The 26,962-nt window shown below is 40.8% G+C and overlaps 1 protein-coding gene across 1 annotated transcript; it reads left to right on the top strand.

Annotated features, from left to right (window-relative positions):
- Window positions 1–470: 470 nt before the first annotated feature.
- Window positions 471–26,962, top strand: LOC115223279 (alpha-L-fucosidase). Its single transcript, XM_029793785.2, has 8 exons — window positions 471–1,118; window positions 6,885–6,991; window positions 7,858–7,985; window positions 15,728–15,861; window positions 22,830–22,927; window positions 24,081–24,213; window positions 25,704–25,874; window positions 26,544–26,962. The coding sequence occupies exons 1-8, from the start codon at window positions 691–693 to the stop codon at window positions 26,797–26,799; spliced, it is 1,455 nt and encodes a 484-aa protein (XP_029649645.1). The 5' UTR covers window positions 471–690; the 3' UTR covers window positions 26,800–26,962.

Raw genomic sequence — 26,962 nt, 5'->3', positions numbered from 1 at the left:
TTGGGTTTATTTACATTTGTGAAGAAAAAAAACATACCCTTCCCCCCACCCCTAACCCTAACCCTAAAACAGATAGAAATGCAATAGATCGATACTAGGGTCATAATTATGGGTGACAATTTCATATGACACCGCTAGAAAAAACTGTCGCTCAAACCGAAAAGATCCTAAAGTGGCAGTCAAGTACAGGAGTTGATTTAATTATATACACCCCACCCATATTTTAGGCCTTGAACCCGTTTTAGAAAAACAATAATTGTAAATTTCGTTTTTGGATTTGGTTTGCAAGATTCTTTATCTGAATTCGTGTGTTGAAGCATATTCTGTTGTGTCTGGGGAGAGTCATTTTCTTTTTGTGCCTTATTATGTAACACACTCACTGGTAAAGGTTGCAAGACGCAATGAAAACTTTAGGACAATAGAAATAAGAAATAAGTGGAAATTTTACCGGTGAGTGTGTTACATTATAAAGCACAAAAACAAAATGACACTCCCCAGACACAACAGAATAATTGTAAAGATTGTACCAGCAGTAGTAGCAATGATAGAAATACATAGTATATAAATACAAAGTAGTAGTAGTGATGGTAACAGTATTTCTCACGGGAGTGGTGGTAAGTGCAGTGGTTCAGCGAGCGAGTGAGCAAATTAAGGTCAGATACGCTTGGACTAAAAAAACATTGATATTGAATGCAAGCCATTACAACAAAGATGGTTTCGAAGTTAAATGTGTCTGTTTGGTGGCCTTCGTCGACACTATTCCTGGTTCTTTTACTGTCTTCAACAAGTTTATCCTGGGACGTTACAGCATTTCGGACAGGCATCTCTAGCGGTCCGTACAAACCCGATTGGAAATCTCTTGACACACGTCCCATACCAAAATGGTACGACGAGGCCAAAATCGGCATCTTCCTACATTGGGGTGTGTTTTCTGTGCCCAGTTTTGGCTCTGAGTGGTTCTGGTGGTATCTTGATGGGGTTCGGTCCCCAAGATTTGTGAAATTTATGAAGGACAATTATAGGCCAGACTTCACCTACCAGGATTTTGCTCCGATGTTCACCACAGAGTTCTTCAACCCAAACCAGTGGGCAGAAATATTTACCAAATCCGGTGCCAGGTTGTTGTTTATTTTTGTTTTATTTTTTGTTTCACTTGTTGAATGTTGTTGTTGTTGTTGTTGCTGCTGTTCTTGTTTATTCTCCTGATCTAACACAAGTATGATATTTGCCCCAGTTATTCGCAAAATGAACCCCCAGCCCTCTGGCGAGCTTTCGTTACAAGAACACACGACTGCTAGTTCCAAACCACGTGTGTTTATTTACATTTGTGAAGGTGATCGTGGATTTTCGTAGAAAATTCTTATCGTTGTTTCGTAAAGGGTTGGGAGGAAATGGGATCTTGGTACTACTTAAGAAGAGTGGTCCCGGTGCGCACACTCGCGTACTCGCGCATCTGTGCTAGCTAGTCGTGACTAGTCGATCCTTTGTGTTTTGTGTTTTATTTACTTTGTTTAAAAAAATTGGATCTTTTCCTTTTGAACGGCAGTAGAGCATAGGATTGGTTAAAATTCGAAAAATTAAACTACGTTAAACAAATGAATTACAATTTTATCAATAAAGCCAAGAGAAAAAAATGTTTTATTTTGACACATTCTACCAGTATACGAAGTTTTAAAGTGTTTAGTTAACTAGAAATTGTCTGCCGTTCAAAAGGAAAAGATCCAAAAAATTATATATTTTGTGTTTTATTTACTTTGCTAGGTAGTCGTTGTAGGATCGACTAGTCACGACTAGCTAGCGCGGATGCGCGAGTGCGCGCACCGGGACCACTTCTTCTTAAGTAGTACCTGGGGGTCTTTGGAAATCGGCGTGAAAGCGAAAGAGACAGAGAGAGCGCGACTGTATGAGGGAAGTTGAACTTGGCGTGAATGGGAAGAATTATTGTGTGTGTGTGTGTGTGCTTGTGAGTCTGTGTTTGTGTGTACAGGCCTGTGTGTGCAAAACGAAAATAAAATGAAAGATTCCAAGTTCCGAACGCCTCTGCGTCCAAGGGCTTCCTGATTCACGCAAACAAGAATTGGATTAGGGACCTGTATTTATTTATATAATACATTTCAAAACAAACAATATAAACGAAAAATAAATGAATAAAAACGTATCTATGAATCTGATCATGAAATCGCCAACAAACATAAAACAGATAAAACGAGAGAAAGAAAAAATTAGCAGCAGGAACGAAATTGTAGACACACAGACGGAATGCCAACTTTAAAAGAAGTTCCCCGATCCAATCGCTGTCTCTGTCTCACTTTTACGCCGACTTTGAAAGATAGCCTTTCCCCTGTCTCACCCCACATATTATAAAAGAATAAACAGTTGTAAGTTATTTTACCAATTTATATTCATGTTTTTTTAATAATTACTGGTATCTTTATCTTATATACTCTTTACTCTTTACTCTTTTACTTGTTTCAGTCATTTGACTGCGGTCATGCTGGAGCACCGCCTTTAGTCGAGCAAATCGACCCCAGGACTTATTCTTTGTAAGCCTAGTACTTATTCTATCGGTCACTTTTGCCGAACTGCTAAGTTACGGGAACATGAACACACCGGCATCGGTTGTCAAGCGATGTTGGGAGGACAAACACAGACACACAAACACGCACACATATATATCATCATCATCATCAGGGTCTGGGAAGCCAGGGGCTGCACCAGGCTCATATATATATATATATATATACACACATATATGTATATACATATATACGACAGGCTTCTTTCAGTTTCCGTCTACCAAATCCACTCACAAGGCTTTGGTTGGCCCAAGGCTATAGTAGAAGACACTTGCCCAAGGTGCCTCACAGTGGGATTGAACCCAGAACCATGTGGTTGGTAAACAAGCTACTTACCACACAGCCACTCCTGCGCCTATATGCATGTTAGTTTAATATAAGTATCAGTTTAATACATAAATAGGTTAACATTTTTAATGTCCTAAAGTTGATGACCCAACTATTGTTCTCCTCCATTTTCTTATTTGCAATATAAATTAATGGTAAAATATCTCTTTACCTTCACCCATTTAATACACTTGGTAATGTAATTGCAATGCAATAAAAAAAAGCACTTGTGTATTAATAATTGGGTATTATACCAACAGTATATTGGATAGATATTATCCCTTAGTGGGTTGGATTCACAACTCCTAACTTTCTTGGAGTTATATATATATACATAGCAAATATATATATATGGCACAGGAGTGACTGTGTGGTAAGTAGCTTGCTTACCAACCACATGGTTCCGGATTCAGTCCCACTGCGTGATACCTTGGGCAAGCGTCTTCTACTATAGCCTCGGACTGACCAAAGCCTTGTGAGTGGATTTGGTAGACAGAAACTAAAAGAAGCCCGTCGTGTATATGTGTGTCTATGTTTGTCCCCCCAACATTGCTTGACAACCGATGCTGGTGTGTTTACGTCCCCGTAACTTAGCGGTTCGGCAAAAGAGACCAATAGAATAAGTACTAGGCTTACAAAGAATAAGTCCTGGGGTCGATTTGCTTGACTAAAGGCGGTGCTCCAGCATGGCCGCAGTCAAATGACTGAAACAAGTAAAAGAGTAAAAGAGTATATATATATATATAGCAAATGAAAGGCAGAAGATGGAATATATGAGAATTTATTGTTAATCATGACAATTGTTTCGACACATCTAGCATCAATTTGTCTTGGGTGGGACATTCAACAACTGGTTCAGGAGCATCCGGTGTGGTGCAGATGTGATAAATGAATATAACTTGTTAAAATGACTGTTCTGCAATGTAACTTTCAGTTTTGTAGAGAGAAAAGCAATTCAGTGAAGGAGAAGTAGTGAGAGTAATAGCCCTGACTGAGAAGGAGTGAGAGAAAGGAAGGGGTGATGGATGAATAACAAAGGAAGGGGTGGTGAAAAAAATCAGTGTTCTATCTTCATGTATATAGAAGATCAAAGATAAAATCACAGATGGCAAAAAGAGAAACGAACATGTTTGCCCCCATCACCACTTGACAACTGGTGTTGGTTTATTTGCATCCCCATAACTTAGCAGTTTGGCAAAAGAGACTGAAAGAATAAGTACCTGATTTAAAAAGAAAAATAATTACTGGAGTTGATTAAACACTTCAAGGCAGTGTTCCAGCATGGTCGTAGTTCAGTGAGTGGCTGAAACAATGAAAAGAAGATAATTAATTAATTTATTGATTAACTCTTAAATAACAGACATCAATTGATTTTTCAAAAATTTTGCATGGTTTCAGCAATCATCAAAAGAAAGTCAATATTTTATGGCACTTTTCAATAATCATCATCATCATCATCATCGTTTAACATCCATTTTCCATGCTAGCATGGGTTGGACGGTGCAACTGGGGTCTGGGAAGCCAGAAGGCTGCACCAGGCCCAGTCTGATCTGGCAGTGTTTCTACAGCTGGATGCCCTTCCTAACGCCAACCACTCCGTGAATGTAGTGGGTGCTTTTTACGTGCCACCTGCACAGGTGCCAGATGAGGCTGGCAAACGCCCACGATCGGATGGTGCTTTTTATGTGCCACTGGCACTGGGCCAGACAAGGCTGGCAACAGCCACAATCGGATGGTGCGTTTTACGTGCCACCGGCACGGAGGCCAGTCGGGGTGGCGCTGGCAATGGCTGTGTTCGGATGGTTCTCTTACGTGCCATTGGCACTGGTATCACAGCTACAATTTCCATTGATGTTAATCGATTTTGATTTTGATTTTGATTTTCACTTGCCTCAACAGGTCTTCACAAGTACAACAGGTCTTGAAATTGTAAATTTAACACAGGTTTGGCAAAATGGAACTTTCTGAAAATTGTTTTCATAATTGTATGTTACTTTATAAATTTTTGTGGTGCTCATTTGAAATATGGAAAAGCCCTTTCCCATGACCTAAGGTCTTCTCACATGGGAGATTTGGACAAACACTGTTTTTTACACTCTTCAAAACTGTGTTCCTGTACCTTACATAACCAAAAGTAGCAGTCATCCCTGAAACCTCAAAACAAAAAGACTTCTTTGTATATTTTGTCCATTGTCGCAGTTCTTGAACACAAACTGAGAAGGACTTATTGAGGCACTCACTTCTTATCTTACATATCAAAATAGGCAGAGTAAGATATTTTGACAAATTTGGTAAGGTTTCTCTGACATTTCTTAGTCATAAATTCACCACAAATGCAACAAAAGCTATCTGGGCTTGCTGCCCTGATTTAAATGATGTGGAGGTCTGTAAGGAAAGGGGTAAGGCACATTTTTAACTGCATAGTTCTAGGACAGCACTCCTCAGCCTATGAGATGACATCTGGTGTACCACAGGGATCTGTTCTTGGCCCCCTTTTATTTGTTGCATATATTAATGACATAGCTGCCAACTTAAAGAATGCCACAGTGCTGACATATGCAGATCACATCAAGCTGTACCTTGAAATAAAGAGGACAGATCCTGTACACTATATATCTTTATTGCAATCAGACCTGGACACAATTCAGCAATGGATTATGGACTGGCAACTCAAGCTAGCTGTGGACAAATGTACCACCATGCATTTCGGGAAGAAAAATCCAGCGTCTACTTACTTCCTCTACAACACTAATCTCAAAAAGTCTTTTTGTGAACATGACCTGGGCATTATTGTTGACAGCAATTTGCAGTGGACAAAACACATTACTAAAATTGCCAAGAAATCTGAGGGTGTCTTGGTATCACTTCCAAGTCCTTTGTGAACCGCTCTCTGGCTATCTATCTGAGGCTTTATATAGCTATGGTGCAGCCTCACCTGGAATTTGCATCAGGATATTGTCTGGAAACCGTTCAGCGATGTGCAACCAAGAGAATACCCTCCATCAGGCATTTGCCATACTCTGAATGCCTTACTTCCCTGGGCATGGATACATTGAAACTATGACGTCTGGCAGCTGACTTGGCAGACACCCATAAAATTATTAACCATCTTACAAACAATAACTCTGAGCACCTTTTCAAACTCCATCTGTCTGACACCCATGGACATGTTTACAAAGCACAGCTCCCATGACTTTCGGAAACATTTTTTCACACTAAGAGTTCCTGAAGTAGGGAACAAACTGCTGGCATCAGTTGTTAGTTGTCAGAGCACTGCATCCTTCAAAACTTCCATGCTTTCTGAGATTCGCCAACACTACACCTGATTTTCTCCCCTCCATACACATGCAAGCATGTATCTGACTCATGCACTGTTCACTTCCCAGACATTTGTACATTACTGCATATGCTTTATACGCACTTTCGACAAGTTGTGGTGCACCTGAGCACTGTAGACAATAATTTCATTATTATAATATCATTAAAAATGCATTGAAATGTAGCATATGATACAATAAAACAATGTATGTAGTATATATACTCACTAAAAAAGGCATGAAGAAATAACTTAGATATAAAACGGATGCATTTTAACCTGAGAAACCTTGTAAAGTGTATCTTTCTCTCTTCACTGCTTGCAGCTGACCAAAGCTACAGTGAAGCAAGCACTCTCTCTGCGTAGCAGAAGCAGGCTAAATGTTGCCAAATGCTTATTTTTAAAAAATTACACCTATTAGTTATAATGTTAAGGTCTATTTAAATATGGCAATTAATAGTAATAATTAAAAGACAATAGTCACATTCAGGAATAATGGTAAGATGAAATGATTGATTTTGTGAAGTAATTGGATAATTTCTATGTAATTTTTGAAAAAGAGATTTTTTTGTTTGTTTTTTGCTTGTTTGGCACACACCTTCATGCAACTCCTTCCTGCTGTTTAAGGGTTAATTAATTATTCTTTTTCTAAATTCTTTCGTTAGGTATGTTGTTCTAACAAGCAAACACCATGAAGGATTCACCAACTGGCCATCTAAATACTCCTGGAATTGGAACTCAAAAGCTGTGGGCCCAAAACGAGACCTTGTTGGTTAGTTTATATTTTCCTGAAAATCTTCAATTCTACCTTCCGCCTCCGCCTCATCGTCGTGATGATGATGATGATGATGATCATCATCATCATCATCATTCCCCTTCACTCTCCCCATTCCTCACTCCCATTGGTATATTCTTCATGCTCACACTGGCATATTTATTTCTTATTTCTTTATTGCCCACAAGGGGCTAAACAGAGAGGGGACAAACAAGGACAGACAAAAGGGATTAAGTCGATTACATCAACCCCAGTGCGTAACTGGTACTTTAATTTATCGACCCTGAAAGGATGAAAGGCAAAGTCGACCTTGGTGGAATTTGAACTCAGAACATAATGGCAGACAAAATACCTATTTCTTTACTACCCACAAGGGGCTAAACACAGAGAGGACAAACAAGGACAGACAAACGGATTAAGTCGATTATATCGACCCCAGTGCATAACTGGTACTTATCTAATCGATCCCAAAAGGATGAAAGGCAAAGTTGACCTCGGCGGAATTTGAACTCAGAACGTAACGACAGACGAAATACCTATTTCTTTACTACCCGCAAGGGACTAAACAGAGAGGGGACAAACAAGGACAGACAAAAGGATTAAGTCGATTATATCGACCCCAGTGTGTAACTGGTACTTATTTAATTGACCCCAAAAGGATGAAAGGCAAAGTTGACCTCGGCGGAATTTGAACTCAGAACATAACGGCAGACAAAATACCGATAAGCATTTCTCCCAGCATGCTAACGCTTCTGCCAGCTTGCTGCCTTTTTTATTCCTATCACTCCTTACACCCCACAACCACCACCACTACCTAACAAAACAATTAAAGGTGACTTCTTTTTCTGTCCCTCATCCTTCAGGTGAACTTGCAGCTGCCATCAAGAAGACTCCAATCCATTTTGGTTTGTACCATTCTCTCTTTGAATGGTTCAATCCTCTCTTTCTACAAGACAAAGCCAACAATTTTACAACCCAAAAGTTTGTTAGGGTAAGTTCAGACCCATTCTTGCTTATCTTTCTCTGTCCATCTGTCTGTTTGTTAGTCTGCCTCTCTCTTAATGCATGTCTTTCATTATATATACATGTTGAAAACATATGTGTATGCACGTGTGTGTGTGTTAAATAATACAGATAGGTATGCATGCACACCCAGGCAGCAAGCTGGCAGAATCGTTAGCACGCCGGGCGAAATGCGTAGCCGTATTTCGTCTGCCGTTACGTTCTGAGCTCAAATTCCGCCGAGGTCGACTTTGCCTTTCATCCTTACGGGGTCGATTAAATAAGTACCAGTTACGCACTGGGGTCGATATAATCGACTTAATCCATTTGTCCTCTCTGTGTTTACCCCTTGTGAGTAGTAAAGAAATCGGTATGCATGCACACACACACACACATGATAAGGCTTTGGTGGAACCAAAATATATTTTGTTGGAACTATGGCTATGGATTAAACTTATTAAAACTCAAATATTTATCATGGAATTCTTTGAGCTTGATAATCCGAGAATACTCCACACACACATCATCATCATTTAACATTTGTTGTCCATGCTGACATGGGTTGGTCACTTTGACAAGAGCTGGCAAGGCCAAGAGCCATACAGGGCTCCATTGTTTTGGTATTGTTTCTACTGCTTGATGTCCTTCCTAATGCTAACCATTTTACAAAGTGTTCTGGGTGCATTTTACATGACACCACCACCAGTGCTTCTAATGTGACACCAGCACCAGTGCCTCTAATGTGACACTAGCACCAGTGCCTCTAATGTGACACTAGCACCAGTGCTTCTAATGTGACACTAGCACCAGTGCTTCTAATGTGACACTAGCACCAGTGCTTCTAATGTGACACTAGCACCAGTGCCTCTAATGTGACACTAGCACCAGTGCCTCTAATGTGACACCAGCACCAGTGCCTCTAATGTGACACTAGCACCAGTGCTTCTAATGTGACACCAGCACCAGTGCTTCTAATGTGACACCACCACCAGTGCCTCTAATGTGACACTAGCACCAGTGCTTCTAATGTGACACTAGCACCAGTGCTTCTAATGTGACACTAGCACCAGTGCTTCTAATGTGACACCAGCACCAGTGCCTCTAATGTGACACCAGCACCAGTGCTTCTAATGTGACACCAGCACCAGTGCTTCTAATGTGACACTAGCACCAGTGCCTCTAATGTGACACCAGCACCAGTGCTTCTAATGTGACACTAGCACCAGTGCCTCTAATGTGACACTAGCACCAGTGCCTCTAATGTGACACCAGCACCAGTGCCTCTAATGTGACACCACCACCAGTGCTTCTAATGTGACACTAGCACCAGTGCCTCTAATGTGACACTAGCACCAGTGCCTCTAATGTGACACTAGCACCAGTGCCTCTAATGTGACACTAGCACCAGTGCTTCTAATGTGACACCAGCACCAGTGCTTCTAATGTGACACTAGCACCAGTGCTTCTAATGTGATACCAGCACCAGTGCCTCTAATGTGACACTAGCACCAGTGCCTCTAATGTGACACTAGCACCAGTGCTTCTAATGTGACACCAGCACCAGTGCTTCTAATGTGACACTAGCACCAGTGCCTCTAATGTGACACTAGCACCAGTGCTTCTAATGTGACACTAGCACCAGTGCCTCTAATGTGACACCAGCACCAGTGCCTCTAATGTGACACTAGCACCAGTGCCTCTAATGTGACACCAGCACCAGTGCCTCTAATGTGACACCAGCACCAGTGCTTCTAATGTGACACTACCACCAGTGCTTCTAATGTGACACTAGCACCAGTGCCTCTAATGTGACACTAGCACCAGTGCCTCTAATGTGACACTAGCACCAGTGCCTCTAATGTGACACTAGCACCAGTGCCTCTAATGTGACACTAGCACCAGTGCCTCTAATGTGACACCAGCACCAGTGCTTCTAATGTGACACTAGCACCAGTGCTTCTAATGTGACACCAGCACCAGTGCTTCTAATGTGACACTAGCACCAGTGCTTCTAATGTGACACTAGCACCAGTGCCTCTAATGTGACACTAGCACCAGTTCCTCTAATGTGACACTAGCACCAGTGCCTCTAATGTGACACCAGCACCAGTGCCTCTAATGTGACACCAGCACCAGTGCTTCTAATGTGACACTACCACCAGTGCTTCTAATGTGACACTAGCACCAGTGCCTCTAATGTGACACTAGCACCAGTGCCTCTAATGTGACACCAGCACCAGTGCCTCTAATGTGACACCAGCACCAGTGCCTCTAATGTGACACTAGCACCAGTGCCTCTAATGTGACACCAGCACCAGTGCCTCTAATGTGACACTAGCACCAGTGCCTCTAATGTGACACTAGCACCAGTGCCTCTAATGTGACACCAGCACCAGTGCTTCTAATGTGACACTAGCACCAGTGCTTCTAATGTGACACTAGCACCAGTGCTTCTAATGTGACACTAGCACCAGTGCCTCTAATGTGACACTAGCACCAGTGCTTCTAATGTGACACCAGCACCAGTGCTTCTAATGTGACACTAGCACCAGTGCCTCTAATGTGACACTAGCACCAGTGCTTCTAATGTGACACCAGCACCAGTGCTTCTAATGTGACACTAGCACCAGTGCCTCTAATGTGATACTAGCACCAGTGCCTCTAATGTGACACTAGCACCAGTGCTTCTAATGTGACACCAGCACCAGTGCTTCTAATGTGACACTAGCACCAGTGCTTCTAATGTGACACTAGCACCAGTGCTTCTAATGTGACACTAGCACCAGTGCCTCTAATGTGACACTAGCACCAGTGCTTCTAATGTGACACTAGCACCAGTGCTTCTAATGTGACACTAGCACCAGTGCTTCTAATGTGACACTAGCACCAGTGCTTCTAATGTGACACTAGCACCAGTGCTTCTAATGTGACACTAGCACCAGTGCTTCTAATGTGACACTAGCACCAGTGCTTCTAATGTGACACTAGCACCAGTGCCTCTAATGTGACACTAGCACCAGTGCTTCTAATGTGACACCAGCACCAGTGCTTCTAATGTGACACTAGCACCAGTGCTTCTAATGTGACACTAGCACCAGTGCCTCTAATGTGACACTAGCACCAGTGCTCTAATGTGACACCAGCACCAGTGCTTCTAATGTGACACTAGCACCAGTGCTTCTAATGTGACACTAGCACCAGTGCCTCTAATGTGACACTAGCACCAGTGCCTCTAATGTGACACCAGCACCAGTGCCTCTAATGTGACACTAGCACCAGTGCCTCTAATGTGACACTAGCACCAGTGCCTCTAATGTGACACTAGCACCAGTGCTTCTAATGTGACACCAGCACCAGTGCTTCTAATGTGACACTAGCACCAGTGCTTCTAATGTGACACTAGCACCAGTGCTTCTAATGTGACACTAGCACCAGTGCCTCTAATGTGACACTAGCACCAGTGCCTCTAATGTGACACTAGCACCAGTGCTTCTAATGTGACACCAGCACCAGTGCTTCTAATGTGACACTAGCACCAGTGCTTCTAATGTGACACTAGCACCAGTGCCTCTAATGTGACACTAGCACCAGTGCTTCTAATGTGACACCAGCACCAGTGCTTCTAATGTGACACTAGCACCAGTGCTTCTAATGTGACACTAGCACCAGTGCTTCTAATGACACTAGCACCAGTGCCTCTAATGTGACACCAGCACCAGTGCCTCTAATGTGACACTAGCACCAGTGCCTCTAATGTGACACTAGCACCAGTGCCTCTAATGTGACACTAGCACCAGTGCTTCTAATGTGACACCAGCACCAGTGCTTCTAATGTGACACTAGCACCAGTGCTTCTAATGTGACACTAGCACCAGTGCCTCTAATGTGACACTAGCACCAGTGCCTCTAATGTGACACTAGCACCAGTGCTTCTAATGTGACACCAGCACCAGTGCTTCTAATGTGACACCAGCACCAGTGCTTCTAATGTGACACTAGCACCAGTGCTTCTAATGTGACACTAGCACCAGTGCTTCTAATGTGACACTAGCACCAGTGCCTCTAATGTGACACTAGCACCAGTGCTTCTAATGTGACACCAGCACCAGTGCTTCTAATGTGACACTAGCACCAGTGCTTCTAATGTGACACTAGCACCAGTGCCTCTAATGTGACACTAGCACCAGTGCTTCTAATGTGACACCAGCACCAGTGCTTCTAATGTGACACTAGCACCAGTGCTTCTAATGTGACACTAGCACCAGTGCTTCTAATGTGACACTAGCACCAGTGCTTCTAATGTGACACTAGCACCAGTGCTTCTAATGTGACACTAGCACCAGTGCTTCTAATGTGACACTAGCACCAGTGCCTCTAATGTGACACTAGCACCAGTGCCTCTAATGTGACACCAGCACCAGTGCCTCTAATGTGACACTAGCACCAGTGCCTCTAATGTGACACTAGCACCAGTGCCTCTAATGTGACACTAGCACCAGTGCTTCTAATGTGACACCAGCACCAGTGCTTCTAATGTGACACTAGCACCAGTGCTTCTAATGTGACACTAGCACCAGTGCCTCTAATGTGACACTAGCACCAGTGCCTCTAATGTGACACTAGCACCAGTGCTTCTAATGTGACACCAGCACCAGTGCTTCTAATGTGACACCAGCACCAGTGCTTCTAATGTGACACTAGCACCAGTGCCTCTAATGTGACACTAGCACCAGTGCTTCTAATGTGACACCAGCACCAGTGCTTCTAATGTGACACTAGCACCAGTGCTTCTAATGTGACACTAGCACCAGTGCTTCTAATGTGACACTAGCACCAGTGCTTCTAATGTGACACTAGCACCAGTGCTTCTAATGTGACACTAGCACCAGTGCTTCTAATGTGACACTAGCACCAGTGCTTCTAATGTGACACTAGCACCAGTGCCTCTAATGTGACACTAGCACCAGTGCCTCTAATGTGACACCAGCACCAGTGCCTCTAATGTGACACTAGCACCAGTGCCTCTAATGTGACACTAGCACCAGTGCCTCTAATGTGACACTAGCACCAGTGCTTCTAATGTGACACCAGCACCAGTGCTTCTAATGTGACACTAGCACCAGTGCTTCTAATGTGACACCAGCACCAGTGCTTCTAATGTGACACTAGCACCAGTGCTTCTAATGTGACACCAGCACCAGTGCTTCTAATGTGACACTAGCACCAGTGCCTCTAATGTGACACTAGCACCAGTGCTTCTAATGTGACACCAGCACCAGTGCTTCTAATGTGACACCAGCACCAGTGCTTCTAATGTGACACCAGCACCAGTGCTTCTAATGTGACACCAGCACCAGTGCTTCTAATGTGACACTAGCACCAGTGCCTCTAATGTGACACTAGCACCAGTGCTTCTAATGTGACACTAGCACCAGTGCCTCTAATGTGACACTAGCACCAGTGCTTCTAATGTGACACCAGCACCAGTGCTTCTAATGTGACACCAGCACCAGTGCTTCTAATGTGACACCAGCCCCAACAGGGTCACCAAGTACCTTGCATGGCAAAAATGACTAAAAACCGGTAGGGAGGGGTTTTTATTGAAGGGAATGGCTTCATGCCAGTTGAGAAATTAATGCTTTATAATTTGCCAAAATGTTATGTGTTTTGACAAATTACTGTCAGGAATACATAATTGCTTTTTGAAGTATTATACAGTCTTGTTAAAACACCTCTTCAGTAATTTTTCTATAAACACAAAAGAGGTGTTTTAAGGAGATTATATAGTTTTTCAGTATACAATTATATAGTCCTGGCAGTAAACTAGTGAAACGTCGTCGTCGTCGCCGTCGCCGTCGCCGCCGTCGCCGTCGCCGCCGTCGCCGTCGTCGCAGCCGCCGCCGCCGCCGTCGTCGTCGTCGTTTAACGTCCGCTTTCCATGTTAGCATGGGTTGGGCGATTTTGACTGAGGGCTGGCGAACCAGATGGCTGCACCAGGCTCCAATCTTGATTTGGCGGGGTTTTTACAGCTAGATGCCCTTCCTAACACCAACCACGACGAGAGTGTAGTGGGTGCTTTTTACGCGCCACCGGCACGGGGGCCAGTCAGGCTGTACTGGCAACGTTTATATTTTAGAAAGCACAAATTAGCATATGTATTTTCTGTGTTTTACTAATACATTTACGTGGATCATTTTCTGCACAAATCCTATGCTGTGGTTTGAACCTCTATGCTGTAATGCACTGGATATATGATTGGCATGTGGGATCTAATTACTGAGCTTGAACTCTGGTTATATGCCACACTTTGCAGGGCATATATATATATATGTGTGTGTGTGTGTGTGTTGCCTCTGTGCCGATGGCACGTAAAAAGCACCATCCGATCGTGGCCGTTTCCCAGCCTCGCCTGACCTCCGTGCCGGTGGCATGTAAAAAGCACCCACTATACTCATGGAGTGGTTGGCGTTAGGAAGGGCATCCAGCCATAGAAACATTGCCAGATCAGACTGGGCCTGGTGCAGCCTTCTGGCTTCCCAGACCCAGTTGAACCGTCCAACCCATGCCAGCATGGAAAGCGGACGCTAAAAGATGATGATGATATATATATATATACATACATATGATACATTGACACTATATATATATATGTATGTGTATATGTTTATATATATATATATATATATATATATACATATACTTAGCCCATTAGTAACACTTTCATGTGATTAGAGAAAAAGAGGAAGAAAAAACAATGGAGAGAGAAAAAGAGGACAAGGCGAAGAGTGAGACAGAAAGAGCGAGAGATAGGAAAGACAGAGAGAGGAAAAGAGTGTCCATAATGTGTGGTAGGAGGAACATAATATTTATTACATGGTTACAGAAGTTAGTTGAAGGTTGTGATATAGAGAAAGAGAGTTAGAAATATAATATTAGCAGAGGGGTGATGTTCTGATGGTGAGGTTAAAGAAAAGCAGAGAGAGGAGGAGAGAGAGATATGGTGGTGTTGGTGGTGGTGAGTGGACTGTGAAAGTATATTTTTTTTTGTAATTGAACTAAGTTTTTTTATTCACCTATCACTTAACATATGTGCATAAATGCAATTCTGTGAAATATTTATGTGGCAGAATTTATGCAGTTTGACTAAAGGTTGTATCATATGTACAGAATATTTTTTTTTATGGAAAAAATGGAAAAATAAAAGTGAAAATTTTTTTGATGAGTGCTGTGTATTAAGTATATAAAATTGTATATAAAGTATATAAAGTGTATATATAAAGTGCATTAAGTAATCATCGTATTCCAATTTCTTTCACTTTTCAATGAGTAGCAGATGTGTGACTACCTTTCTATAAAGATACAGCACAGACTACGCTTTCAGGTTTTTGGGATAAAGTTTTCAGAAATTTATTCCAGGATATTTGTACCCCTAGGCCACCAGTGATCCACGACAAAGTTATGGTGGTTCACAGCCAGTCTAATATCCTACCATGTTGTAGCTTAATGCAGTTAAAAGTTAATTTATATTTGGTATTCTTTGAAGTTCTCTTCAATAACTTTGTGGAACATCTGGAAAATATTGTGCATCACTCTCTTAGGAGACAATCTGAATAGCATCAATAAAATAACTTTTCCATTTGATTCTTTATCTTTGTGTGTGTGTGTCTGTCTGTGTGTCTTTGTCCTCAGTGTTTCTGTCCTAAATAACTATGTATTTCAATATGTCCTTAGGAGAAAACTATGCCTGAGTTGTATGAACTGGTTATGAATTACAAACCTGATGTAATTTGGTCAGATGGTGAAGGGCACGCATCAGATAAATACTGGAATTCAACAGAGTTTATTGCATGGCTCTATAATGACAGGTTTTTATTATTTATTATTATTATTATTGTTGTTGTTGTTATTATACACACTACAGATTAAACTGTTGGAAAAGAAGAATTCCTAACATCAGGCTACAACAAGTAACCTTAGACACCAAGAACCCTCCTTAGTATCCTAACTGTCCCAAATGACACTGTTTTTTGGAGCTGTACTAAACTGGCTTTTATGCCTATTTCCTCTGTCCATCTGCTCAAATCTTTAAGGATACTTCCCAATGTACCTATAACTACTGGGATACATTTTGCCTGCACTTTTCATAATCTCTGTAATTCAGTGGCTAGGTCCAGGGACTTTGCTATTTTTTCATCATTTGAGACTGTAAAGTTAATTATCTGACACTTTCTATTCTCTTTATCTACTACTACTAAATCAGGCCTTCTAGCTTCTATTACTCTATCACTCTATCAATCTGAATGTTAAAGCCCCACAATTTCTTGTATTTCTTACTTTCTAGTACTTTGCTAGGTTCATGTTCATACCATTTATCAGTATGTTCAAATCCTAGCTTTCTACATAACTCCCAGTGGATTACTCTCCCTAGATTGTCATCTATTTTCTAGCATTCTTTCTGTGCCAGCATGCTACATTCACTTACTATATGAGTAACACTTTCCTCTTTTGATTTGCATAACCCACATTGGGAATCTACATGGTTTTTGTCTATCTTAACTTATATCCAATTAGTTCTTAATGCTTGATCTTGTGCTGCTACTAACAAAGTTTCTGTCTCCCTTTTCAGCATTCATTTCTTCAACCATAACCATGTCTCACTAACTACTATTTGCTGCAACTGTATTTGGGAATCTACCATACAATGCCTTCTCCTGCCATCAGATAATTTCTGTTCTTTCTTCTGGTTTTTAACTTTGGGTTTTTGGTTTCCCTAAGTCTTGCTGTAATTCTAGCAGCTTTTAATAAACTTTCTTCAATATTTCCTACACAGGAGTCTATATCTACTCTAGCTAACTCCATGCAGTCTTCTACTGATATTAACCCTCTTCTGCCTTCCTTTCTAGGTAAGTATAATCTTGATACTCCTGCTCTTAGGTGGAGTCCTCATTTTATATCGAATTCCTTCCTAGTTCTTCTGTCTAGCTTTGCTAATTCAGTTTTTGTCCAATCTACAAAAGCTGCTGAGTATCTAAGTAATGATACTGCCCAAGTATTTACAACCTTCACTAGCTTCGGACCATTTAGCTAATTGTTGTTGTTGTTGTTGCTGTTGGCACTGCTGCTGCTCCTGTTTGATGAAAACTCACAGCTTATTTTGCAGGGTACGATTGAAAGTGTCAGCTGTTCCCAACAAGCAGACTAAGGTGACACTTGTATACTGGTCATGCTTCAAGAAACTTGCTCTTTACTCTTTTACTTGTTTCAGTCATTTGACTGTGGCCATGCTGGAGTACCGCCTTTAGTCAAGCAAATCGACCCTAGGACTTATTCTTCGTAAGCCTAGTACTTATTCTATCGATCTCTTTTGCCAAACTGTTAAGTTACGGGGATGTAAACACACCAGCATCAGTTGTCAAGCGATGTTGGGGGGACAAACACAGACACACAAACATACACACATACATATATACGTATATGCGACGGGCTTCTTTCAATTTCCATCTACCAAATCTACTCACAAGGCTTTGGTCGGGCCGAAGCTATAGTAGAAGACACTTGCCCAAGGTGCCACGCAGTGGGACTGAACCCAGAACCATGTGGTTGGTAAGCAAGCTACTTACCACACTGCCACTCCTGCACCTATGTGAAGAATTCTTGCAATTCCAAGCAATGCTGATTTTTCTAGGAGTTCTATCTTTACATTTGTTCCTGTCTTTTTGAGCCATGTTGGTAGTTGAATGCTGATACTTCCAAACATGCTAATTACTTCTGACATCACATCTACTCTCCTCATTGAACACAACCTTCGTATTTCTCACTTCAAATCATCACATTTGTTTAGTTTTTCTTCTTCTTTCTCTTTGATCCTGTGTCACCAAGACATGCTATGTCGATTATCATGCATGTTCTTTCTTTTTCATTCACCACAATATCCAGTTTCTGATGTCTGGTCAGGTGATCACTCTGAATCATTGCATCCCACAGGATCTTCATTCTACATTGGGAATCTACATGGTTTTTGTCTATCTTAACTTTTATCCAATTAGTTCTTAATGCTTGATCTTGTGCTGCTACTAACAAACTTTCTGTCTCCCTTTTCAGCATTCATTTCTGCAACCATAACCATGTCTCACTAACTACTATTTGCTGCAACTGTATTTGGGAATCTACCATACAATGCCTTCTCCTGCCATCAGATAATTTCTGTTCTTTCTTCTGGTTTTTAACTTTGTTTGGGTTTTTGGTTTCTCTAAGTCTTGCTGTGATTCTAGCAGCTTTTAATAAACTTTCTTCAATATTTCCTACACAGGAGTCTATATCTACTCTAGATAACTCCACGCAGTCTTCTACTGATATTAACCCTCTTCTGCCTTCCTTTCTAGGTAAGTATAATCTTGATACTCCTGCTCTTAGGTGGAGTCCTCATTTTATATCGAATTCCTTCCTAGTTCTTCTGTCTAGCTTTGCTAATTCAGTTTTTGTCCAATCTACAAAAGCTGCTGAGTATCTAAGTAATGATACTGCCCAAGTATTTACAACCTTCACTAGCTTCGGACCATTTAGCTAATTGTTGTTGTTGTTGTTGCTGTTGGCACTGCTGCTGCTACTGTTTGATGAAAACTCACAGCTTATTTTGCAGGGTACGATTGAAAGTGTCAGCTGTTCCCAACAAGCAGACTAAGGTGACACTTGTATACTGGTCATGCTTCAAGAAACTTGCTCTTTACTCTTTTACTTGTTTCAGTCATTTGACTGTGGCCATGCTGGAGTACCGCCTTTAGTCAAGCAAATCGACCCTAGGACTTATTCTTCGTAAGCCTAGTACTTATTCTATCGATCTCTTTTGCCAAACTGTTAAGTTACGGGGATGTAAACACACCAGCATCAGTTGTCAAGCGATGTTGGGGGGACAAACACAGACACACAAACATACACACATACATATATACGTATATGCGACGGGCTTCTTTCAATTTCCATCTACCAAATCTACTCACAAGGCTTTGGTCGGGCCGAAGCTATAGTAGAAGACACTTGCCCAAGGTGCCACGCAGTGGGACTGAACCCAGAACCATGTGGTTGGTAAGCAAGCTACTTACCACACTGCCACTCCTGCACCTATGTGAAGAATTCTTGCAATTCCAAGCAATGCTGATTTTTCTAGGAGTTCCAGTCTTTTTGAGCCATGCTGGTAGTTGAATGCCGATACTTCCAAACATGCTAATTACTACAGACATCACGTCTACTTTCCTCATTGAACACAACCTTCATATTTCCCCACTTCAAATCATCACATTTGTTTAGTTTTTCTTCTTCTTTCTCTTTGATCCTGTGTCACCAAGACATGCTATGTCGATTATCATGCATGTTCTTTCTTTTTCATTCACCACAATATCCAGTTTCTGATGTCTGGTCAGGTGATCACTCTGAATCATTGCATCCCACAGGATCTTCATTCTATATTGGGAATCTACATGGTTTTTGTCTATCTTAACTTTTATCCAATTAGTTCTTAATGCTTGATCTTGTGCTGCTACTAACAAAGTTTCTGTCTCCCTTTTCAGCATTCCTTTCTGCAACCATAACCATGTCTCACTTTGCAATCTACATTCTTGGCAACTCCTTCTGGGGTTTTCTCATACCATATCTTTACTCTTTGTTGGCTGTGATTTCCCCAATGGGTCATCCTTGCTACATTGTCATATCGTCTTTTGTAATCGCATTGTGCCAATTTCAGGCATTTGCTAACGATGTGCCATACCATTTCACCCCTCTCACCACACATTCTGTATTTGTTGCTGTCAGTAGTGTTGTTGATTCTGCACTTCACATAGTTAGTCCTTAACGCTTGTTCTTGAGCTGCACATATAAGTACTTCTGTCTCTATATTCAGGTCACTCCTCCTCTTCCACAGCCACTGATCTTCTGTATCTGTCTTCATATCTTTTGCAAACTGACCACGTGTTTTTTTTCTCCTTCCATGTTTCATTTTTGTGTCTTTTTCCTCTTTAAATTTTTCTTTCTTTACACAATTATCAATTTTGATGATACTGGACTTCTTCACATATTTCAGCAATGGTTCCACAGTATTTTTTACATACCACTCTAAGCTGTTTTCCTCTGCTTCGATACAGTCCTGACAACTGATCTAACCTCTCTCACCCTTTCTTCTGGACAAGTACAGCCCATTGGTGTCACTCACAGGGTGGAAGGCTCTGTGCATTGTCAATATTTTTCTCATCTTCATATCCATGTTCATCAGTTTTTTTGTTTTTTTTGCTAGTTGACAATTCCATTTTCATTCCAAAGTGATGCTATCACCCATGTATTCACTGTCTGGATTTTATTCCATCTGGTCAGTTTGGAGTGCAAAAACTAATCTTAGTCTTCAGAAATATTCCGTCCACAATTTTTCTTTCATTTCCTTCTCCATGATTTCATTGAACTGCAGTATACCAAGAGATCTGCAGCCTTCCATTTCAATTTGTTTAATCAGTTCTCTATTAGGTAATTCTATCCCTGCCAGGGACTGTACCAGAAATATTCCATTCAAAGTTGTTCTTTCATTTCCTTTCCCATTATCTCATTGAATTCTTGAATGCCAAGACATTTGTAGCCTTCCACTTCAATTTGCTTAATCAGTTCTCTAATTCTGTCCCTGCTAGGGACTGTACCTTGCCTCTTTTCAGGTACATTCCACTACACTTCATTCCACTACACTTCCGTACATGACCTGCCTTGACCTAGTTCATCTGGCTGTAAGGTTAGTTCAAGGTGGTTTAAATCCTTGCTGTAAGCAATGTTACCCCTAACCCACCCACCTATATAGACCAATAGGGTAGTCTGCTAGGGCGGCAGGGTCCTTGCTCCCCTGGTTTGGGGCTTGGAGTATTCCTTCTCCTAGGCTAATTAGTACAGCCTACCCAGAGCACTGGTTATCTGTTCTAATATCAGTACTAAAACTGTGAACTGTGTTCACCAAAGAACTCATTTTGCCATACAGCTTCAAATCATCCATGAAGAGGATGTGGTTGGTTGATTGAGGTTTTCCCTTTAGCTTATATCTCAGGTTCATTTTCCTAAGTACCAAGCTCAGCAGGATCATGCAGAGAACAAAAAGCAACGGAGATAAGCCATTGCCTTGGAAAATCCCTCTCCTGATACCCAGGGTGCCCAAACTATGTCCATAGGCTGTCAGCTCAGTTTTCCACCCCACCATACTTCTCTTCAGAAAATCAGGTTACATTCCTTGCAATTCCAAGCAAATCTAAGCATTTGAATGTGGAATCATATTCTTGAATCCTTGAATGTGGAATCATCCAAGAATCTTGGATCCTTGAATGTGGAATCATATCATAAGCTTTGCGATGATCAATCCACCACCACCACCATTATCATCATCATCATCATTATTATTCCTGCAAGGTTGACTTTGCCTTTCATCCTTTCAGGGTCAATAAAATAAATACCAGTAAAACACTGAGGTTGATGTAATCGACCCATCCCCTCCCACCAAAAATTGCTGCCCTTGTGGCTAAATCTGAAACCATTATTATTATTATTATTATTATTATTATTATTATTATTATTATCATTATTATTATTATTGAGTGAGAGAGCAGCGCATGCCATCAAAGTGACACTGGGGTAAAATATACGAAGCCCAGTATACCCATCATGACTACCCATCTGATAAGGGCAAACTAGGCACATGCATCACAACCATATGTGCATGACATGGTGATCTCATATCAAGATAAACAGCATATGACCTTGCAGGTGGGGCCCAGTTAGAATTATCTTCTGGTCGAGTAACCCATCCCACTCAAAAGGTCCTTGAATAAGGGTTGTTTAAGGACGTTGAACGAAACACCCAAATTTCCTGAGGTGAATTATTCAAACCCCAAAGAATCTCTCTCAACACATGGTTATGACGCTCCCTCACTACTTCTGCTCACGATCAGAGATGCACATATCGCCAGCCACTAAGGGACATGCTCAACTGGTTAAGGTCAAACAACTGACAAGCAAATCTGTGGTATTGAGCAGAATATTTGCTGTAGCCCATCTTTTGTACCAAGACAATTTTAATATTATTATTATTATTATTATTATTAAAAAATATATGTAAGGGTATGGGTAAAGGTATTATTAAAAAAATGTATGCATAGTTGTATGGGCCAACCTGGGGATTAATTATTTGAAATTGTTGAATTGTAGTTGTTAAGGTTTGTTTGTTGTGAATAGAGTGTTGTTATCTGTAAATTTAAACATAAACATCCATATCGGAAAATGATGGATTGATTATCGGAAAGCTTATGATTTGATTCCACATTCAAGGATTATTGAGTGCTTAGAATTGTTTGGAATTGCGAGGAATGTAACCTGTTTTTGGTGTGATGGGATAAACAATATGCAGTGGGAAATTCTAGGTTTTATAGAAATTTCAGGAAATTTTTTTCTTATTTCCATGACAACATTGGCATAATATTTTTGTCCTGAAAGTGAAAATAATTTCTGTATGTATTTCGAATTAAATATTTTTAACCGAATTCTTACCTCACTCATTGATTCTGAAATTCCTTTTTAATTCTCTCCTCTTTCTTTAATCTTCTTTCACTCTCTAGCTAAACCCCACCCCCGTTTCTATCCACCCTGCCTCTAATTCACCCTCATCTTTCTCTCTTGCTCTATTCCACCACCATCCCTGCTTCCACCTTAATTGAACCATTCCCTACCTCTCAAGTGCATCTTCTTTTACGTGATTCTTTGATATCTAAAATACCTTTAACGATCTTAAATTTTCTTCCATTTCTCTGTCTTTCTCTTCCAGTCCAGTGAAAGACACTGTTGTGGTAAATGACCGATGGGGAGCTGGAATTTCTTGTCACCATGGAGACTTTTACACATGCCATGATAGATATAATCCTGGTGAGTACAAAATACCAAATGATAGATATATAGAAAGATAGTTATATGCTACTTGGAACATGTTTTTGTCTGTTAAAATGGTGAGATGGTGCTTGAAAAAGTTTTTAACCCTTTAGCATTTAAACTGGCCATATCCAGCCAAAAATATTCTGCCTGTTTTATGTTCAAACTGGCCATATCTGGTCTCTCACACCAACCCTACAATATCATTTTAAAAATTAACAGCTACCTCATCAAAATCTCAAAGCTACAAGATAAAGCAGATTTACTCAAAACAATGTAGATGAAAAAGTATTAATTTTGGCAGAATAATGCGAACACTAAAGGGTTAAGGTTAATTCTTTAAGCAACATGGTTTCCAGGGCAGGTATATAACAGCATTTTGTGAGACATTTAAGCAGGTGAGAGACCAATCTTTTTCTGTATATGATACCAGCCTGTTGGAAATTACTACAACTGTAGTAATTGTGACCCAGCATCAGATGTTATTAACTACAACTGATGTGTGTGGGATCCTGTGTAGATTTGAGGCCGTGTATAACAGGATCACTGCACATCAGTTATCGGTTCAAAGCTGACGAAATAAACTGTGACATGCATTCAGTTTGAATCGATCTGTTTGACATGAACTTGCTTTCACCCCCCAAAATCGAAGAAATAAACTGACATGAACTCTAATTGAGTCAATCTTTATTGTTGACGATAATAAGCTGACAAAATTTGATCTTCAGTGTTGAAGAGGTAAGCTGTGACATGAGCTTGGCTTAACTTAATCTTCTCCAAAATTGAAGAGAGAAAACTGATGAAAAAGAAAATACATTATTCTGATTGTTAACCTCATGTTTTCTACTTAAAGCTTAAAACAAGATTTCAGAGTTAAAAAAAGGTTTAAATAATTTCATTATCCTCCATTTATTATTTCATGCCATATATAAATGCTGACACCACCACAACAATACCACACCCACATATACCCTACTAAAACTACCCTACCAGTGGTGAGCCAATGGAAGATGCCTCAGCCCAGTTCCTTGAACAAGTCTGCTTTAAACCCCAATGTATCATCACAAAAAAGAGAAGATACATTAATTTACATTGATCTGGAGATAATTATCAGTAAACCTTTTTCTTCTTCCAAATGTTGTTCATCCAGGTAAATTGGTAAATCACAAATGGGAGAATGCCATGACTATTGATAAGCATTCCTGGGGCTACCGGCGCCGTGCTCGCTACTCTGACTATTATTCCATTGAAGGGCTGATATCTCTACTGGTTGAGACTGTCAGGTTAGTACTAACTTTGTTTGGTATCTTTTATTGTATTTTTGTGGATTGAAAGATTTGTGGGGGGATCACTCAGAATGCCTAACACTAGTCTGTTATATACCCTGTTTCTTTTGAATTCAAATACAGTTTATTTTACATCAGTTTCAAGGGTGAAAGGAATTAAAGTACCAGTTAAGCACTGGGGTTGATTTAATCAGCTATTCCCACCACCGTTATTAAAAGCCTTGTGTTTCATCATCATCATCATCATCATCGTTTAGCGTCCGCTTTCCATGCTAGCATGGGTTGGACGGTTCAACTGGGGTCTGGGAAGCCAGAAGGCTGCACCAGGCTCCAGTCTGATCTGGCAATGTTTCTATGGCTGGATGCCCTTCCCAACGCCAACCACTCTGTGAGTGTAGTGGGTGCTTTTTACGTGCCACTGGCACAGGTGCCAGATGAGGCTGGCAAACGGCCATGATCGGACGGTGCTTTTTACGTGCCACCGGCACGGGGGCCAGGCGAGGCTGGCAACGGCCACTTAAAAAAACAAGATTTTAGTTTGTTGTTCTACGTTCTTGCTTGAAGCGATCAAGGATTGGTGGATGCAGTAACAAGCTGCAACAGTGCACACTTCCGTACATGACCTGCCTTGACCTAGTTCATCTGGCTGTAAGGTTAGTTCAAGGTGGTTTAAATCATTGCTGTAAGCAATGTTACCCCTAACCCACCCACCTGTATAGACCAATAAGGTAGTCTGCCAAAGCGGCAGGGTCCTTGCTCCCCTGGTTTGGGGCTTGGAGTATTCCTTCTCCTAGGCTAATGAGTGCAGCCTACCCAGAGCACTGGTTATTTGGAAGTGCCAGATACTCGTCTTTTCTCACACTTTTGTTCATTTCGTGAAGGAGCCAGGCTTGACTGTCAGGAGACAGGTTGTCGCCACTGTGACTAAGGAGTCCTATCTACCCTAATTTTTAAATCAGAGTATTCCTTCTCCTTGACAGACTGCCAACCAAGGCTCACAAGTTCTGTCTACCTGTTTTCGGAATGGCCATTGACTCTTTTAAGTTCCTCTGCGCTTTGCCAGGTTTTGTTTTTAATCCTACATATTATTATTATTCTATGTTTGACTTTTGCTTTATATTTGTACAAGTTGGCTCCAAGTCTCACCTAGAGACCTCAAGAGACAACAGGTTGGAAGTTTGTGATGTTGTTATGCCTAGGGTGCCATATATTTGGTTTTGTATTTAGTGTTGTACTAGTGAATGTCTAAAAAAAAAAAAACGAAAATTATGTTTGTTTTAAACCTTGAGATTACATAGAAAGTATTTTGCGTAGGATATGAGCAGTTCCCATGAGCACTATCTTTTGAATTTCTGCCATTTTGGGGTTTCCTGGTATCTGAGTTAGGTAGCGATCAACCCCTTATTATTATTATTATTATTATTACTGGTACTTTACTTACTAATGCTGTTATTGCTGATTGATTGTATCAATTAATTGATTCTTAGTTGCGGAGGAAACCTTCTAATGAACGTTGGACCCACCCATGATGGACGGATTGATCCGCTGTTTGAAGAGAGATTGCTCCAAGTTGGTCAGTGGCTCAAAGTCAATGGAGAGGCCATCTATGCCAGCAGACCTTGGACCTACCAGAACGACACATATACAAAGAAAGTTTGGTAAGAATATTTGCTTCCATTATCTTCGTTTGTCTGAAATATTTCAGATGTTGTTGCTGACATCGTGTACCTTGAAAAACATTTACCAATGTGCCCTTCATTTTTTATAAGAAAGTAGATACATTTGGCTACTATTTCTAGAACATCAATCACCAATGTAGTGACTCCCTTGTTTGGATCACTTCACAAATAGTTTACTTGGCGTCTATGTATGTATATGTGTATGAGTGTGCATATAGGTATCTGCATATCTCTGCATGTGTGTGTATGCATGTATACAGGGTGTGTCTATCTGTCTGTCTACATCACCACCCACATTCGACGCTTGCAAAGTTTGTTATAAAATGTTGTCACATTTAAAAAAAACTGTAATTTAGCATTAAAAATTGGTGGTAATTCTTGTCAAGGGTCATTTGGCTTAATGGTAGAAGCTCTCAGCTAGTATCTGAGGGATACAGGTTCGACTCCCATAACTGCCTGCTAGCAACTTTTTTTCTCTTTTTTATAAGGGGTAAATACTCAATCTTCCTCTGCTGTTCTTACAGCTTTACTGCATTCAAAATTTACTTTCTTCTCTGTAAACTATATACATATGCATATATGTATGAATAGATCATTGCTCCATGCCATTATCTGGTTTTCTTGTTTTACCATTTCTCTCCCCTCCAGGTACACCAGTAAAATGGAGAACAACACAAAAGTCGTGTATGCTGCGATGTTGTTTTGGCCAAATACTAATATTGTCATCCTTGGAGCTGTAAAACCAACGTCAAGAACAGTTGTCCACATGCTTGGTTATCCAAAGCCAATTGGATACAGTTACTATGCTACGACTGGGTTTCAAATTGACCTACCCAACATCCCTATATCGAGCTTACCATGTGACTGGGCATGGGTGTTTAAAATTACAAACCTTGAGGAATAAATTTACTCTCTCTTTCTCTCTCTCTCTCTCTTAGAAAAAACATAAGCATATTTCTATTTTTGGTCAAATTCTAATTTTAAAGGAAGAAAAATTTAATTACTGAAACTTAACTTTTGGATGAATTTTATTATGTTAAATGGAAAAATAAATTTGTATTTTCTAA

The sequence above is a fragment of the Octopus sinensis genome, linkage group LG22 (assembly GCF_006345805.1).
Source record: "Octopus sinensis linkage group LG22, ASM634580v1, whole genome shotgun sequence".
Classification (NCBI taxonomy): Eukaryota; Metazoa; Mollusca; class Cephalopoda; order Octopoda; family Octopodidae; genus Octopus; species Octopus sinensis.
This window is presented reverse-complemented; position numbering and strand designations above follow the sequence as displayed.

Excerpts from the sequence above, each read along its gene's own strand:
- LOC115223279 (XM_029793785.2), top strand. The coding sequence starts at position 691 with ATGCAAGCCATTACAACAAAGATGGTTTCGAAGTTAAATGTGTCTGTT. Across the intron at positions 7,986-15,727 it reads CAACCCAAAAGTTTGTTAGG|GAGAAAACTATGCCTGAGTT; the intron begins GTAAGTTCAGAC and ends ATATGTCCTTAG. Across the intron at positions 22,928-24,080 it reads CCATGATAGATATAATCCTG|GTAAATTGGTAAATCACAAA; the intron begins GTGAGTACAAAA and ends TTGTTCATCCAG.